At 35.1% G+C, this 19,359-nt stretch overlaps 2 protein-coding genes across 6 annotated transcripts; one reads left to right on the top strand and one right to left on the bottom strand.

The window, feature by feature from the left end:
- Positions 1 to 332: 332 nt before the first annotated feature.
- On the top strand, positions 333 to 7,465 carry LOC110789226 (protein LAZY 1). 5 transcript variants are annotated; one of them, XM_056840473.1, is made up of 6 exons: positions 333 to 515; positions 4,575 to 4,721; positions 4,802 to 4,868; positions 5,115 to 5,854; positions 6,329 to 6,638; positions 7,213 to 7,465. In XM_056840473.1, the coding sequence occupies exons 2-6, from the start codon at positions 4,716 to 4,718 to the stop codon at positions 7,254 to 7,256; spliced, it is 1,167 nt and encodes a 388-aa protein (XP_056696451.1). In that variant the 5' UTR covers positions 333 to 515; positions 4,575 to 4,715; the 3' UTR covers positions 7,257 to 7,465. The 5 variants fall into 5 exon arrangements, with proteins under 5 accessions (XP_056696451.1, XP_056696450.1, XP_056696452.1 ...); XM_056840472.1 differs by having other exon boundaries at positions 4,368 to 4,721; XM_056840474.1 differs by lacking the exon at positions 4,575 to 4,721.
- Positions 7,466 to 9,236: 1,771 nt separating this feature from the next.
- LOC110789225 (ABC transporter I family member 11, chloroplastic) lies at positions 9,237 to 16,823 on the bottom strand. The gene is made up of 10 exons (XM_021993870.2): positions 16,665 to 16,823; positions 16,465 to 16,522; positions 13,012 to 13,091; positions 11,623 to 11,674; positions 11,406 to 11,539; positions 11,074 to 11,188; positions 10,853 to 10,939; positions 10,438 to 10,486; positions 9,566 to 9,650; positions 9,237 to 9,486 (listed from the first exon to the last, which is right to left on the bottom strand). The coding sequence occupies exons 1-10, from the start codon at positions 16,748 to 16,750 to the stop codon at positions 9,408 to 9,410; spliced, it is 825 nt and encodes a 274-aa protein (XP_021849562.1). The 5' UTR covers positions 16,751 to 16,823; the 3' UTR covers positions 9,237 to 9,407.
- Between the last annotated feature and the right edge of the window lie 2,536 nt (positions 16,824 to 19,359).

Raw genomic sequence — 19,359 nt, 5'->3', positions numbered from 1 at the left:
GGAGGTATGAAACGAGGGAAGCTACATCTCGGACATCCTCATCTAAGATTTTACGTAAAGCTATAGGGACTACTTGTAAAATATTGATGCTACTCTCTTGCAAGACTCATTGATTGGCTAGCCAATCCGCACTGTTTCATTTGCGGTATATATGGGCCACTTTTACCGACCATTCTGGTTGTTCAAGCATATTTCGTACATAATTAATGTCATGAGCACAGCTGCTACAGTCCATTGATTTGCCTTGCAGAGCTTGCACGTATAATAAGCTATCAACTTGAACTTCTAAGTGGGTAACTTGTAAATTGTGTGCTAACTCAACTACCCTAATTAATGCCATCACCTCTGCTCTAAATGTCAAGCAGCTCCAAAAAGTTGCTGATAAACCTGAGACAAAATTGCATAGATGATCTCGTAGGATAGCTCCTTCTCCGGCAGGCCCCGGCGATCCTTTTGCCGCTCCATCACAATTTAGTACATACCAACCTACCGTAGGTGGCTGCCAATTAATATAGGTAAGGGTCTTCTCACCTTTATTGTGGTATTTTTTTTAATTTAATTATACCTGTTGAAATTTCCAACACAAAAATCAAACAACAATCATTAGCTTTTCATTCCATTTTTGCTACTTTTAAGACAAGTACTTCGTATTAAATTAATTGGCACAATTTGACCGACACAGATTTTATTGAATGTGAGGTGATTTTATTAAAAATAAGACATAAGTATGTTAAATGGAGTATAAACAATTGTAATAAAAGAGAGTTGAGGTATTAAAGTATTTAAAGCAAAGACAACGAATAAATGATAAAATACTACTAGTGGGGTCCTTGGGATTAGAAGAAAATTATAAAATGAAGGGGGAATTCCATAAATGAAAAGTGCACTAATTTTTTTTTTTTTTTTTTTGAATTAATGAAAAGTGCACTAATTAATAAAATACGACCGATTACACCAATTAATTATATACAGAGGGAGTACAAATGAATGATTACACTTTTCTACTCCAATTATTTTTCTTAAAACTCATGCTTTTGTCAAACATACTATAAGTATGAGATGGAGGGAGTATTATACACTAATACACGTCTCTAAATTAAGAATATTTATTTTTCGTAACTTTTACTATGACATTATTAAATACATTACTCCGTAATAATCAAATGAATAAACTAAAATACCGTAAAAACAAGTGTGACATCAATTTTTTTTTTTTTTTTTTTTGATATAGGCTTAATTTGCATTAGTAAAAGAAAGTTTAACAACCTACACTACACCACGAAAGTCTTTAAAGACCATCACAAAACAACCTAAACAAATTGAATCACTAGGGTCTTTAAAGACAATTATAAACCAACGAGGCATTCCTTGTGTCCATCCTTGTTTGTTGAGAGGGTCTTGCTTGCACCACCAACAAGGTGTAATTGTGACAAAACCAAGTTGGTCATGATTTCCTTATAGGAGACGAAACAGAAATTGGAAAAATATTCCTTTATTAACCTGTAAACATTGAAAGACAAAGAAATGATCAGAAATATAAAATGTCAAAATAGGGTTGAAAAGACCTTGTGAAATGCTCACAAGCATCTAGAGCCAGTAATCGTGACTCCAGTAGCAAGGATTGAATTTGATCCCCCATAAAATAGGGAACTCCTTTCAGATTATGGATTTTAAAGCGTTGAATTTTCGCAATGCTAACCTAAATGAGAATTAACAAAAGTTAATCTCAAAGACCAATTAACAACTACAACCCATAAACACAAAACCTTCCAAAGCAACGTAACATCTCCCGGCAGCAATACAGTAAACCCAACTCCTCCACTGCCTCAATACTCCTAAAAGACATACCCATTTGGTATGAACAATTAAACACCCCACCAACAAAAACCATGTTTGATTACCAACGTCAACAAACTCTTAAGGAAATCGAACAACTAAACCACAAAAAAACCACATTAACATCAAACTACTAAAACAGATCACAAGGAAATATCAGCCAACTCAAAGAGCAACTAAGCCTGCAAACAACAGCTACAGACAACAAATTAAAACCAACTTGAAAACCCTAGTCTAATCTTTACCTTTAATTAGCACCAAAATTAACATTTTTCTGACACCACGAGACGGCTACGACAAAGCTAATTTCGCAATTAAAGATATAATTTAAAGATTAAAAAAACACATACATATATTAAGATCTTGGGAGTGGAATAATTAATTTTCTAGAAAAAGGCCTCTATCATAGACATTTCGAGAAATAGAAGACTGGCCCCATAATTCTCTCAGTAAGCACCTCCCATCCACTCATTTGCTAGCCAGGCCTCTTTTTACCAAAGAGGACCAATCTGTGATTTGGGTCGCTTTGTCCAACAGTAGGTTGGATGTTTTCAGGGAGGACCAAAAGAACGTCTCTTCATCCTGCTTTCTATATTTTGTGCAGAAAAACTGCATCAATCTGGAGTTTCATTGTTATCCTGCAACAAAACATGAGTATGGAGTACAAATGTTTCCATTAATACACAAAGCTGAAACCTAAACCAATATTCACAAAATCAAGTGGTAACTCCTGGTTTCCATTAATAAACGGAGTACAAAACTCCAACCTGAGCTCAAACAAAATCACCCTTCATTGCACAGTTACCGCACTCGTATCATAACAGTTCAGGGAGCTTCCACACTAACCCCGCATTATAATTAGTACCACAAAAAGGATGGGCAGAAATAAAAATATTTGTTCCTTAGCGTTTATAAGTTTCACAAAACTATTTACAATTATTGAAGTGGAGCACAGAGATAAACACTAGACCGACAAGGAGGTAACTAGGCAGAGAATGGAGATCTATATGAATCTAAAGAGCTTCATGACAAATACAAAACTACACTAAACAATAATCAGATCATAAATTGAGTTTACACGTGGGATTAAACACATTATAAACATAAGCCAGTCGTTGATTAGTAATAATCATAATCCTTCCTATTGTGGAAAAATTCAATACACTAAATCCAAGCATCCAACCTTCCTAAATATGTTAAGCAAAACATGACAAATCAGCTAATCCATCTGCTTTTGTCTATCAATTGTGATGGAAAATTAGCAAATATATATGAGAGTAATGGTGCAGAACATCAAAATAAAATCTTACGTAAAAATTTAATACAAGTTATTTATATCAGTTCCTAGTACAAAATTATCAAGGTTTAACATAACCTAAACAAGAATTACCTCCAACAACTGTACATGTATTGGACGTCGTATGTTCAGAGATTACTAAGATACAGTAGAACAGTAGATATCATTGATAACAAAAACATGAAAAGACACCCTGCTTACCCTATATATAACAGCTATTTGGATCGATTGTAAACCTAGAAATGCAGGTTATTCTGACATCAAGGCCAGAAGGAAGAAAATAAGGAAGGAGATAAGAGGATTTGATCTCTTGAATGACAAGTCTTAACTAAAGCTAAAAGTCTAAAACCCATGATTACCAAATGGACTGCAGCATATTGGCTTCTAGAGTTCACATAAGCAATTGACTAATTGAGACTGCATGCTTCTGATACAAAACACAAAATAATACTCACTTCATATGAAGTATATTTTGCAAGCCCCCATCATCATACACCTCACATACTCTGAAGCGAATCGACCCAAACCAAACCCGATTCATAAGACCCATTTACCACTTCTACATGCAACCAATAAGGCTGATGTCACAGAATAGTGCAAATAAAATGAAGTATATTGAAATAACCACCTAGGAAAGCACCTATGTTATTCTACTTCCTCCAATAACACAATACTTGCTACACTTCCCTAAAATGGAAATGACACAATACTTGCTACATATACACCTAAAAAGACAAAATGCCCTCATACTAAAAGGCAGGGACCAGATTTTTGAGGTTAAAGGGTTCGAATTAATATGCCAAACGTTTATGGTACATTTCTTTCACTCTAAATTTCTTAATATGTGTGCCCTCCTCTATGCAGCAAGTAGTAAAGAAAAGAAAAACCTAGTTTGCGGATGTTGAATTTGATGACAAAAACTCTGTATCAAAGACGGACTAAAGGGGGCTCTTAAACACACTCACCTTCCCACATCAATTCCTTAAACACATACTTTTCAAGTGATATGCATATGCCTACCTTAGAATTTCACAAATGGAAGTCAGATGAGTTGCATTATATTTGTGATACAAGAGCACGTGATAGCGAAATTTTAAACCACGAAAAAAGAACACATGATTGCATAAGATAATTATATATTAACCACGTAGCTCCTATACTCTATAAGACATGAGGTCTAAAGTACACCATGAAATGCAGTGTGGCTGCCGATTAACCCATAAATTTTCAACAGATGTTACCAGCAAAACTATGGCAAGATGAGACGTCAATCAACAAGAAATCACATGGTAATAGATAGTGAATATAGCAGCTTAGAGAGTTAGTAGAGTAAGCCGGAATCTACTCCACATATTGATCTTAACAAGATAATCCTGCCTCAATTTAAATTTGTACTTTTCCTGGTGTCTTTTTATCTTCTTTTTTTGCTTCATTCTTCTAGAGGAGGTTATTACAATCATGAAAGGATCTCCAATACCACCTGACCCCAACTACAAAAGGAGTTTATATATATGTAATCAACCGAATCAATAAATTTGGAAAAGAAGTGTCAAATTTAAGAAAAGGGCTGAAGGATATCAAAATGAAGGTTTGTCAAACTCCTCCTAGCACTATATACAAATATTTTCTATTCAATTTAATTCTAAGTTTATGTAACAATTCATGCAGTTACTCAGCTGGATGCATCGGAAGTTACAAAAAGATGCCACATGTTCACTGCAGGCTTCGGTTGTTGGTATTACCACTCTCTCAATCCTTTTGAAACACAACCGTTTAATAAACTAATAACTATTACCCCTTTGGTTTTATAATGTATTTATGCATCTGTTATTTATAATAACATGGGTATACCACCTTGCCAATGTACAAAGTTGAACATTCAATTATCTAATCCACAGGAGATCTTTTCAAAAGAAAATCTACCAATGTAACTATCTATGATCCGCACAAATTCCTTATTTCCATTTTTCTCTGGTTTCAGGGAGCTCTTGCACTTGCTTTTTGCTAAAGCCATCAGCCAACAATCAAGGAGATAACCTAACGCCAAGTAAAGACTCCATGCAGATGTGGCAACGAAGACAACAATGTCAGAATCACCTTAAGGAATTCAGTGCTGAAAACACTGAAGAGTACAACGGAAACCCTTCCATAGAGATATTCCCAGGCTTCCTAACAATTGGAACTCTTAGTGTGGAGACAATATCAGAGGCCCCAACACCAACATTTGATTTTCCTCATGAGGTAATAAATGAAAGTGGTATGGCAGAAATGAGATATGACTTGAAGCTTATCAATGAAGAGTTGGAGAAATTTCTCAAGGTTGAAGCTGAAAAGGAAGGGAACACTGAATCGTCAAGAAAAAACAGTAATGCAAGTACTATTACCCTAAGTGAAGAGGTACAGGAAGATGTGAGTCATCACAACTCTATCAAAAAGCGAGTATATCCCCTGCAAGGATATCTTCTTCGGTCATCCAACCAACTTCTGGAAACAAAGCCAAAGGCAAGGAAAGAAAAGGCATACCTCAAGAAGAGTGCAATAATGGACATAAGCTCTATCAAAGAGGCTGACAGAACAAAGAAACAAGCCACACACAAAATCAAGTCGTCTGATCATCTAATTAACAAGTTGCTGCACCCAACTCAATTTTCTCCTAAATTCTCCAATTGTTTGAGCGGCCATGCAGCTGAATCATTTCTGACTCTGAGAAAACTGAACAAGGTAAGTAAGTCTTCCAGTACTTCACGTTCCCTATCAAAGCAGCAATTATAACATCCTGAAATATCAACTACTACGTACTTTCTGTGCTAATAGAAGCCTAAGATATGATATAACTCAAAAAGTACAACTAGATCTCTTGAATTTTTTTTCTTTTTAGTGCACCCAAGATGTGCTTTATGCTCCCGGTTATTGTTCTTTTCATTATACTTGCCATATTGCCTGTTCTTTTATCATACTTCCATGTTCATTCGTTGAAGACTGAACGGTATGTTCTTTTATTTGATATGTATGTTCTTAATAAAAATGAGGATGAGATATGTTCGTTTACTTTATGCTCCTTTACTTTGACATGTATGTCCGTTTGAGAGCACATTGTGCCGGGTGCATAAAATATGTGGCTTTTAAAGTTTGACTGACATCTCATCAAAACATGGAAACAAGAATAACCTACATAATATAATCTATCATCCGCAGATCAACAAGTTTTTCCACAAAAAAGTTCATCCTGAAATCAACAAGGTTGCATCTACTGCAAAAGATCCCAAGGTCAGCAAGTACAAGAACAAGATTCTAAACTCCATTAATACCAATGTAGACTCAGAACTTGGCTGTGAAAGGAGTACGATGAGCTGTTGGGGCACCCTCAAGAAAGGAAAAAAACACTGCTTCAATACTGATATGAAACTACCCCAAGATACAACCACCGAGAAAATTTTGGATCTTACACTAAAAGACACTAGTGGTGGTGCAGGCAAGGAGCATTGGATCAAAACCGATGAAGAGTGTAAGTACACATGCATCATTGGCGTAAATCATATACAGCAGTATAAATAATATAGCATCATACAAAGTATTTTTTACTTTTTAGGGAAACGAACTCCTTGGTCTGTCCTCTCTCGTAGTGCAGACTGAAGAAGTGCCAATGAGGATTTTATCCCGGGGCTCCCATTCGGAGATGAGTGCCACAACATGGCTACTATCTCTACCTCGCAAATTAGTACTACATTGATGAAAGATTAGGCAAGTTTTGTAAGGTCAAGAAGATGATCATGAAGAATTATGCCAACAATATTAGATAAAGTCGGTCATCTAAAACCCTCCCTTGGTTCCATTTTAGATCCTTGAAAGAAATTCAGGGATGAGGTCCCTACAAATGCTTGCCTACAGTCTCTCAAACCCAGAAAATACTAATTACAATGTTAAGGACAAAGGAAACACATCCATATCTCTTTTGCACGCAATCAAGGAGGATCATCATACCATTCATTCTATTGCACTCATCAGTTGCTCAGCAACAAATATGAAGTCATAATGTTAGCCAGTAAGCTCATTTAACCATTCCCAATTCTTGAATGCAGATTTTGTATTGGAGCTGCAGCAGAACGAGGGAGTTCAGAGTTAGAAGTTATTCATATAATTACATCTAGTATGCATACAGTGATTAGTAAAGCTATGCATGATTGTACATGAGCTCAAGCAGTATACAACTATGCGCAAGAAGCTCCTCTTCAATCCATATAAAGCATGTGCTAGTGATCTTTGTAATAAGCCTTATTATCCTTATTTTCTATTTCCAATGAACATAAATGTAATGTGCTTTGTAATAATCAAGTGTGCTGCTATTTTCTTCTTCCTCTATAACCAAGTTCATTCAGCACTGTACCAATTTCATTATATACTTCTCTAAGTATATTAAGACCCTAGAGACTCAAATATGGAAGAATAGTTACATAAGTAAATTCCAGTGATGGCATTATCCAGTACATACTATGTGATAAACAGAAAAGCATACATTCAATTTTTTCAACTAGTAATAAACCAGGCAACCATCACTCCCAATATAAAAGCTTACATTATATAAGGATGGCTGTAGCTAGATTGTTACAAAAACGAGGCTCTGTTACATTAACGTAGGTAATGCTTCCTTTTTCAGTTACATCAGCTGGCAAAGGAACCAGGTAAGCAAAGTGCAATCAGTAAGGCCCCATGAGATAATTAAGAAGTATTAAGTAACATTATTTATGTAGATAACACTATAGAGCAGAAGTAATTTTCCTAACAATCTATAAAGTTCCATCTTTTACTAACAATTTTTAGTATCTTCCTAAATTAATGATGATAAATTAACTTTGTTAAAAAATTGATTTAGTTACGATGATTTTAAATTTTAAATATGCAAATTTAACCCCAAAAGAAAACAGGAAAAAAACATATTTTCTTATAAACAATATTTTGAGTTTAGGTCAGGGCAAAGACTAGTGGTTAATAAATGTTATTACCGGTTATTGATGTAGCAATACAAATTGCTTGTAGGCGCATACAGATATGCGCTTTCCTGAAGACTAAAATATGTTTAAGAGTTTAAGACGAGCTGTTGTGAGACCCATCTCAGGGAGTCACGGGTCACTGTATTTGTGTCTCACACAAACAAGGTTATTGATGAAGCAATACAAATTGCTTGTTGCGCTTTCCTGTATACTTAAATATGTTTAAGAGTTTAAGATGAGCTTTTGTGAGACCCAAGTCTCACACAAACAAGGTTAGGCTAATCTTATTATCTTTAGCTGTAACTAGTGTTACCTAATCCCCCCCCCCCCCCCCCCGAACCGGAAAAGGCATATGCTCAAGATACAATATCAGTAAACCCCATACATGCATATGCTCAAGATACTTATAACTCAAGATATTTAGATGACAATGTCAGGAAAAAATATTAAGAAAAAACTTATCTGTTGATTCTTGGGTTGTGTTGCTTGACTTCCTCATCCTTCACATCAAATTGTTTTCCTGTTTGTGATACAATCAACGGCATTGCTTAAAACTCTTCCATCCAGAATTCCAGATTGATTAAGCTCAACAGATCAGTCTTTCTGTCAAGTGAGGTACCCTGGAAACATGTATGACTTCTAGGGACATACAAGTACACTATCCTATTGACTTGATCCACCATTCTGTGCCAAGAGACGAAATCAATAAGATTTTGGGATACGTATAAGCATCCTTACAGCATCTTGTGCAAAAAACGTGAGGCTGCTAAGTGTTCCAAGGATGTCAGGGTAATAATGGAGCAGTCTGTACAGTGCAGCCTTATTTTGCTGGCTTGTTTCTGGTTTACTTGACTTGTTTGACGAACTCAGAGTGTTATCTGTTTGTATTAGTGTTGTGGTTACTTTGTTAGTATTAGTTGTTTATAAAGATGTTTGATAAAATTAGTTGTAAGCTGTTAACTGTTAACAATAAAAATTACGGCTGAAAAACCTGCCCAAAATCAAGCTGCCCCAACAGTTTTGTTTTGGCTAGTTGAAAAGCAATGTATCAATTTATATTATTTTTACCGGTTTCACCACATCCATAAGCTGAAAGCCAAGAGCCATTCCGAATCTCAAACAAGACTGATATCCATAGCATGAATCTCGGAAAACATTCATAGACCATTTCTTAAACTTATAAACAAAACAGTCACTCTCCTATAAAATATCTACTTCCAAGCCTAAGATATACGCTCAAAGGTTGGCATCAGATCTAAAGCAGACAGCAATTTTCAAAATAAATATCAGAAAGGTAGAGGCTCCTCTTTCAGAACTCCACCACCTTCCATCCTCCACGATCGATCAACAAGGGGTGCTAGCTCTCTGTAATTCAGAATACACGATATCACCAAAAGTACCTGCACAACATAGGGAGGAGGACCAGAAAGAAAGGAAAGCTTACTTAAGATCATGGCTGACAACAAGTAGAGTCAATTCCTTCTTCAGGCTCTTCAGTAGTTTTGCCACATCTGCTCGTGCCTTCCAATCTACCTCAAGCAAGAAGTTGGTACAAACTTAAATCAGACCCTCAAAAAAGATGCCTCGTGATTTAAATTATTAGGAATACTAAACTGATCAAGTGCAACCACTAAATCTCATGCATTCTTGCAAAACATTAATAACATGCATCTGGTACATATTAACCACATAACCTTCCAACTTTAACTAAGAGGCAGAATGCTATGTTTGGGTACGCATATCATCCCCAGCAAGACACTAAGACATCAAGGTACTATAAGGGATACTTGGTACTCCCTTCGTCCCTATATATTGGGGTCAGTTTTGGGGATTTGAGTAAAAATAATACAAGTATCCTTTAAAATATTGCATCTCCACCACATCAATGTAGTCTACCAATGGAGTTCATAGTTTAAGTTCTACAAATACCATAACTGGGAATATGGGAAAAAATTTAAATTTACTCTCTTCGATTCAAAGTACTCTATACAAGTCGCTTTAGCTAATTGTTCTTTATCCAAAAGATATGTCGTTTTACAATTTCAAAGAAATATAAAATGTCATTTTAGAATATCAATAGAATACTATAGGTCACTTTACATTCTTTGCAATATCAATGCAAATTCAGCTAAATCCAACAAGTCCCTTAATTTGTGTGAAAATTTCTAATACGACTTATATTATGGACAAGAGGGAGTACTAAGTTTTGAAAGTGGCAACTATTTTGAGAAAAGGTAAATTTACATGTGTTGCCAATTAGGCATGGAGGTAGATTAATAAATAAAATAAAAAATGTTGAAAGTTGCATCTTCATACCAAGACCAGCAAGAGGTTCATCTAGTATCAACAACTCTGGAACTTGAATCTGAAACAATGAAGAAAAGCTAATAAAGCCTCGGGGTCATTGCAACCAAATTTTGCAGGTCTTAGCATTACCAATTATTATTAATTATCTCATAGTATTAGGCACACACACTTTCCAAGGACGGGCGGCCTTATAACGTTAATGCCCTTCAATATTTATTGATACAAGTAATTAAAAAATAATATTACAACTATACATTTTATAATATTCCAATTACAGGTTTTGTAAATTACCCAATACGGAGTATATTTCAAGAAAAAATGGTGGTCAAACTGTCAAAAAGTTCAACCTCGAGTAATGCGTGTGTCTTACATTATGAAAAAGAGGGAGTAAATATCAATGGATGCACAAAGTGAAGGCTCTTACTAATTGAATTGCAAGAGCAAGCCGTCGCTTGTAGCCACCACTAAGGGACTGAGGATCTTTATCAAAGGGCACACCATTCAAACCAACCTAACAATTAAATAACTGCAAGTCAAATAATAACAAACGTAGATTATAAACGGTGGTTTTTGTTCACATAGAAACAGCATAAGAAATCCTGGATAAAGAAATAATGATCTGAATTGCAAAGTGATAAACAATACCCAATTTAGAGCTCGTGCAAGATTCGAAGCAAGATTTTCCCTCATTTGAAGACCTCCCTTTTGCTTTGGCCAGGCAAATGTTACCTCTTCAAGTAGAGTATCAGCCAGAAAGTATCTGACACAAAAAATGAATACCAGCAATTAGGGTATTCTTTCATCACTCCACTTATAACCATTACAAATAAGTTTGTTTAAAAAACAAAAAACCTCACATGCAACTCAGAACTGCAGGTAAAAGATACTCTCGGGGGGGGGGGGGGGGGGGGGGGGGCAAGTTTCATTTGATCACAGTATACATGAATTACAGACTCTAATCCAGCAACATCGCACACCTTTCAGGAAACTGGAAAACTATACCAACCCGCTGTGGTGCTAATAACTCAGGAGGCTCAGTTGGAAATCTATCCTCTCCATATCTTTGTAGAAGAATGGAACCTGATGTTGGTTTGCTGAGCCCAGCAAGTAGCTGCGGGCAGAAAAAGGTCAAAAGACTAACATATACTACAAGAAAATGAGACGGTGATAGTATTACAAATAAATAATCAAAACCTGCAATAATGTCGTTTTCCCACTTCCACTTCGTCCAAAGATTAAGCCAAAACTGAGGATACAACAACATGAGGTCAGCTTGTCATCTTAATTTATTGATAAGAACAATTATTTTATTAAAACTGCAAAAGTAAAAGTACATTAAGAGGACACCCTTGTCCACACAAAGAGACAGAAAAACAGAAGTACAACTTATATATCTCCCCATTGGAGGAGGTAAGCTTGTCAAGTTAATATAACTGTTTCAAAAATATATATGAACTGATTCTATGTTGCACAACATAGGTACTTCAATACAAAAAACCATGAGCTCACCCTTAGATTCGCAAACATGCAGGGAACATAATGGGGTTGAGCATGAACAAAATCATGAACCAAAAATCATTTTTGTTCATGAATTATGAACGTAACTCCCTTTCTGTTCATAATTCATGAAATAGTATTGTTTGAACCTAACCAAGAGAAAGGAAAGATAATCTTAAGGATCTAGATAGCCAGTAGCAGCCAAATAAATTCCACACATTGGCAAGATTTTCAAGAAAAACGGGGAACAAGGAATGAGAATATGGTAAGAGTTCCCTTCCAACTGACTGCTAAGTAATAAGTATATAGCATTACTCACAGCCAATTGTTCATTATTCACTTGTGGTGGTGGTGTGTGGATGGGTGTCGGGGGGGGGGGGGGGGGGGGGGGGGGGGGTGGTATAAATAAAGCATGGTTCTCTTTTACAAGTGTGACAAAAAATAAAATGAAGACCAAAATCATGAACCAAAAGTGATACCACCTCATCAAACACATACTTCTATGGAATAAATCACTGAAGTTTTTCATTAAAATCCTCATATTCCTAAATAAATAAAAGAAACAAACTCGCAGCATCGATGATAATATTCTTCAATTTGATACCTTGAGTATGAAGTTGTTCCCAATTCAAATGCATTAAGTCACAGAAATAGAAACGAAGCTGTCATTTCGTTCTCTCTTTTCTGATATAATAATGATGTCACTAGTCACTTTAACTAGAAAAAAATAATGCTCACGTACCACAGAAAATTATCTAATTACACCATTTGAATTTATAACATTTGTTGTCAGAACAATATCCAGTGAAATAAAAGCCAGACCACAGAACAAAGAGACAAAGAAAGATGGAAACCAGGGCCCATAATAAATAAATCTCAAGCTACTAAGGCCCTCTTCAGCTCACCGTAAAAAATAATCAGTTTTGATCAATAAAAATCAGTTCTAACAAGTAAAGTCAGTTGTAATCAGTTTCTAAGTTGTTTACTCAGTAAAAATAATTTCAGTTCAGAAAATTAGGTGAACTGAATATAGCCTAATACAAAAATTGGAAAAATAATATTCATAAAGCACTAAAACAAACATACCTTTTCTGTGGAAGACAGAAGCTTATGTTACTCAAAATATTAAGCTGGGTTCCAGGTGGCCTATAACAGAGGTCCCTAACCTTGCAGTTTACAAGGAGAAAAAAGAGAGGGGGAGAGAGAGAGAGCGAACATGAGTTTCACAATATCTAAAATATGTAAATGCAAAAAGGTGCTACCATCATATTCATGGTTATTCTTCAATTCAGTTCTAGTTAAACAGATTGAACCCATAACAACAGGTTGTTGAACTAAGAAACTAGTTTCACCCATAAGCAAAATAAAAAGTTGTGTTCCTACAAGCACTTAATAAAATTGTTCTTTGCTACTTCTCTGTCCCTTTTTGCATGCTCCATTTGTATTTGGTGCATATTTTGCTATTTGATTGGGTAAATTTAGAGAAAAACAGTAGAACAATATATGGTTGATGAAAGTGGGGAAACCATATGTCCATGAATGGGATGGGTATAGATTTAGGGACCTCCTAACATGGAATGGGGGCATACAAAAACGGGCCGAGGGAGTATGTCTTAAATCTGCAACTAGATAAAGCCACCTCATTTAGAAGCACATATGACTTAGGCTTTTCTCATTTCTCAAAAGCAGAATATCCGCACTGTTACAAAGTGAAAACAGCAAGAATAGAAGCAGGGGCTAGAATCTACTCCGTTGACGGATTTTTCAGGACAATACCAAATAGAATTACAGTCTACAGGGTCACTTCTCAACAATGTAAACAAGAGTAGTACGTTACTCTATTTGAAAAAGACAAAGTGGCCCTTGTAAATATAAGAGCCAGACAAGCCAACGCCTTACTTTATCCAAACACAAGCAAGAAGCAACTTACTCGTGGAAACCATTTTACAGAATTGTAATACTAACGTGCTTTGATTTATTTCTTAAGCAATACCCTAACTTTTTAGCAACAACTAATCATCTGATAGACGGATCACTATTAAAAATACTAAATACTAAATCACCCTTCCTTAATTGCTAATTAAGTTGCATTATTTATTTGAATGAAAATGACGGTAAAAAGAACAGGTGGAAGAATTAAAACTCATAGCTCTAATGAGGCAACTGACACATATTAAGGATTGTGGTAATAGGAAATATAAAAAATTTGACCCAAATCAAGGAAATTATAAAGAGGACATTATTCCAATCAATCAGAAGTTGATCCAAATACAAAAATGTAAATAAAAATAAAGCATAATTGCATTTAAATAAGAAACACAAATCATGTACTTTGTAGTGCCCAAATACAATCAGAATCTTCAACGTACCGAATACAATTCAACCTACAATAATAAATTTGCCCCTAAAAACCAAAAAAAAAGAAGGCATAACTGCATTTAAGTCAAAAATACAAATCAGGCACATATTGTGTTAAACACACATTCACATATGCAATGCCATCAATTTCATTTGTAAGCTCAAAATCAATTCCCTTATGGAGTAATCCCTTGACGCCGCTATAGGATCGTCGCTCCGGTACATAAGTTTCTACGATTTTTTAACCCGAACTCTATGTTGTTGATTTGATGAAGGCAAGAGGAATAAGGGATGAAGAAAAAAGATTTGATGAAGGCATACATATATTTTCACAACTTCTGATATTTTCCCGGAGGAGTGTATGTGGTTAGGCGCGCAAGCACATTGCAAGCAAAATAAACAAGTGAATATGTTTATTTTCTTCACTTTGGTATTACATTGTTGCACTATGTGTTCTAAATAGACATTGTATGAAATTGTTTATTAGAAGAACTTTGTGAACAATTTTTATTACCTATTATTTGAGTTATTAGATGTAATAACACAATTTGACATTTGGATTTACTTTTCACACATTGTGTGCATATAAGACAAGTACTATGTATGATAAGATCATTTTATTAGAATACTGAATACATCACAATATTGACACTAAAAAGAAAGTAAATGAAAGAGTCTTAGACTAATGGCACCAATATGCAACAGAAATCCAAATCCAATTAGTGGAAATGCGACAAAAGCATTTATCTTACTAGAGTCTTCTTGCTATCCGCTAGGTCACGGGTTCGATCCCTAGAAATATCCTCTTTATGAAAATAAGGGCAAGGCTGTACATTTGGACCTTCTCCATACCATATGCTAAATAGCATGAGCCTTGTGCATTGATACGGTCTTTTTAGGAGTCTTCAATGGAAAAGTGTGTCAAGTGTATTGAGGATGGCTTACTCGGTTGCAATTATCAGAATTGTCTATGCAAGTTTGGCTAGACATAAGGATAGGTGACCTATATGGAACTAATAGTTGTCTATCAAGAAATTTGCATCAGTCAGCTGCAGCGTGTTTGGACGACCACTCTATTAGCCTATTCTGAAGGATGCACCAAATTACAGTAGTGGCCAGCTCAACAACTTATCAAGAGAGAACTGCGTGAGCCCTCAGTATAAAGAGATTCAGAATGTGATAATATAAACTACAGCTCCTTCATGAGATTGGTAAGAAAAGGATTGCTTAAAAAGATACCACTGGACCGATTTTCTCTATTACTGTAACCATATCAGTTTTGAACTACAGCTTCAACTGACTCTACGGCACTGCTTTGACTCGTATACATTTTAAACTTCTCTCTCAAGTTTCAGCACAACATATATCCCCCTCACAATAGACGTGACTAGGACCACAACATAAACGTTACCACTGGAACAAATTCCACGTGTCCTCGTCAAATGTTACACCAAGTAACAGGTAATGTGAATTTTCAGCCTAGGGAAAGCTTTCTAGTCATTTAGTAGTGCTTAGACAATGCAGTAATCACCCCACAAATAGATGTGCACATCATAGTGGAAAACCACAGCTAACAAAATCTGCTAGAATGGAGCTGTTTCGACATGATACAGATGGATCCCAAATGTTTGCATCATTTTACAAGATTTTGATCATTGGTGTCACTGAAATTTAACTAACATGAACAGGACCTTTATTGTTCAGTGTTTTTTCTCATATTTGTTCGGCACACGAAGAAGGAAAGAGCACAACCTGCATTAGTCCATTCTTCGGATAATAAGCAGTAAAGGAAAACTAAAAATCGAACAAACTATAACAGTTGTTGGGTAGAATGGGATTTTACATTGTAACAAAACTTTGACAATTCCCTTCCCTTTTTCATCTAAATTCCACCAGATTGCAAAAGGGAAACTTCACTAATTCTTCCCATAGATTCTTTATTTTCCCTATCATTTACTTCAAAGCAAAAAGGTGGATGTGAAATGAGAAATTAGCTGAATAATCCCTAATAATATTGGCAATTAGGGATTAAATTTCCAATTCTAATATTCTATGTTTAATTTGACCCAGCAATTAAGAACAATATCAAATTACCAACAAGAAAAAAAAAATTGTACTAAATTTGACAATACCACAAAATAATACGAAGTCTATGCATTTACCCAGAAATTTTGTACTTACTTCCAAGCAGGAACTGTGGCAGAAGATTCTCAAACGCTTCAAATTCCTTGACTTCGGTCTGAAAGTAGTTAAATAATCAAACAATTGAAAATCCGCTCCATTTACAATTGCAATTGCAATGCAATCACGAAATATGAAAACATAAAATTGTAATTATATGTGTACAACTAAGAAGGGAGGGAGAGAAGACGACGAATTACTTGAAGTCAACGGAAACAGGATTGACTCGGAAACACATGAAATTGGTGTGAATGAGGGGAGAGTAAGCTGCCATGCTCACCTCCATCTCTCTCTTTCTCTCTCCTCGGAGTGTGACCTTTCAAACTCGACTAAGAAACGAAGGTGACAGATGACCCAACAAACTATGGCATTTTCGTAATTATACTTCCTCCGTCCCAGAATACTCGACCCGGTTTGACCGGCACAGAGTTTAAGGGATTTGAATTAACTTATTTAATTTAATAGGTAGTAGTTGATAGTGGGGTATTATTTTAATGTAGTTAGTGGGAAATGTGTAAGGGTTGGTTAAGAGGTGGGGTTGGGGGAGAGTAGGGGTTGAATTTTTAATTATTTTTTGTATGGAGTTGGGGGTAGGTGGGTTAATAGGGGTGGAGTGAGAAATATTATAATATTGTTAGAATATTTCCATTTTTAGAAACAGGTCAATTATTAAGGGACGGCCCGATAAGGAAAACAGGTCAAGTATTCCGGGACGGAGGGAGTAATAAGTAAATATACAATATAGAAATTGCAATGTACAATATATTTGATATTTAAAAAAATTAAAAATAAAAGAAAATAATTTTAATATAAAAAGATATTGTACACTTAAATATGTAGATTGTATATTTTGATAATTTATTTACGAAAATACCCCTTGATATGTTTACTTGCCAATCAAGGGGATTGACTGGCTGGAGCTCGAAATTCTGATCAAGGAACACTAGTATATCCCCGTGCTATTATGCATATAAAAGGTATAAAAGTTCTATTAAATTACGATGTTAATTACAATATTTATTGTGTAACAATACCAAAATGTTGATTAAATATCATGGTTACATAGATGTTAACAATATTGATCAAATATCATGGTTAAATGCATGTGTCTAAATCTATATTAGTAAGCTCAACAAAATATTTACTTACATGGAACGATTCCTTAGAAATTGTTAAAACTAAAATTCATTTTCAATTTCCATTAAAATTATTCCCCGTGGTATCGTCCAGTCGTCCACGTAGGATCGGATACGATATTCTAAAAAAATTATTCAGCATAAAACTGGCAGGAAAATCGACATTTCAAACACTTATAGGCTCTTGTAAATTGTCATGCACAATTGCACATGACTCATACCAAAGTGGCATACTTGTATCAATACTTAATATTGTATCATAAACCCAAAAAAAATTACCTAACACAAAAAACGCCAGTGCATGCGAGCCATTTTACAAAAGAACGTTAAAAAAAATTACTGATATAATACACCCTTTGCGTTAAGGCGCGGGATAACATGTATATACCTTTCTAGTAATTGCAATCTCATTTATATATATGGTGTATTTAGATGACTAAAATTTGATAAGTATGAGTGGGTTTCTTCGAGACAGCGGGCTTCTTTACACATTGCCAGTGCCATTTAACATAAAAAAAGGAAATAAATAAATAAACAATCTATATTATCCACCACTATACGATATAGTACGTTGTATACACTGAGTAGTGAATACACATTCCAAACTGCATCTAACTCAATTACTTTGTATTAAGGATAATCTTCATTCTCTCTCCTCTTTCTAAGATTCCTAATCAATTATACCTCTTCTTTCTAAGATTCCTAATCAATTATACCTCCTCTTTCTAAGATTCCTAATCAATTATCTCTATATATGTGTTCTTTAATCTCTGGCGCGTCGTGTACAAAAGGTAGAGTTTTAATACGGAGTATGATTATAGTTGTTGTTTATTGTGTAATACGATTTTCAATGTTTAATTTTGTCAAAGTTGTAATTGTTTCCATTTTGAATGATAGATTTTTCACGAAATTTGAAAGTGAACAATTATCCCTAAATTATTTCTTTTTGAATACTGTAGATTCCTTTTCCCTAATAAGTCTCCCAATTAATTACAATTAATTAGTTGTGAAGATAGTTGTCTTGAATTGTTTTTTTCTTAATTAATTAAGTTTCCTTAAATAACGAAACATGAGAGCTGAGGATTGGGGTTTTAGAACCCCCTCTTCCCCCACATTTCTCACCACTCTACTTTAATAATATAGATAACTCATAATAAGTCCCTGGGTTAGATTGGGTTTTGTGATATGGGTTAGTTGGTGCTGACCACCATGGGCTGTACAAGTACCATGAACTGACCGAATGACCGGTGTGTGCTAAAAATAATACTCCGTACTTCGTAATAAAATAAAGTATTTCAAGGTTACTTCTAGAAGGGAAAAACAAAAAACTTTGTTTATTTTGTAAAGGTACCCCAAAGTTTAGGATAATAATAAAATAACTAATTTCTGTCTGTGTTAATGCGCTGGATAACTATATTATAAAAATACTCTTGAATAACTATGATAAATGTAATGTTTATTGGTTGAAGATCAGTACACTTGTAGAAGTGATTCCCTCAATGAGTTATGTTGGTGGTGGAACATGGAAAAATATGTATTGTACTCTGCCCGTCTCCTTTACTTGTTACAGTAAGATGACTTATTAGAGGGCAATTCTCCTAAGATCACTAAACTAAAAGTGATCATTCACCATGGAGTTGTTGTTATATATTTAGAAGAATAGTTGATTCCAAACACCATTGTAACTAGCCCCATCTCCGTTTTTTTCGGCATGAACTTCATCGTGTGTATGTAGATGTCTCTTTGGATGTTCAAATCG

The sequence above is a fragment of the Spinacia oleracea genome, chromosome 3 (genome assembly GCF_020520425.1).
Source record: "Spinacia oleracea cultivar Varoflay chromosome 3, BTI_SOV_V1, whole genome shotgun sequence".
Lineage (NCBI taxonomy): Eukaryota > Viridiplantae > Streptophyta > Magnoliopsida > Caryophyllales > Amaranthaceae > Spinacia > Spinacia oleracea.
The sequence above is the reverse complement of the archived record's forward strand: the minus strand, read 5'-3'. Positions and strand labels throughout refer to the sequence as shown.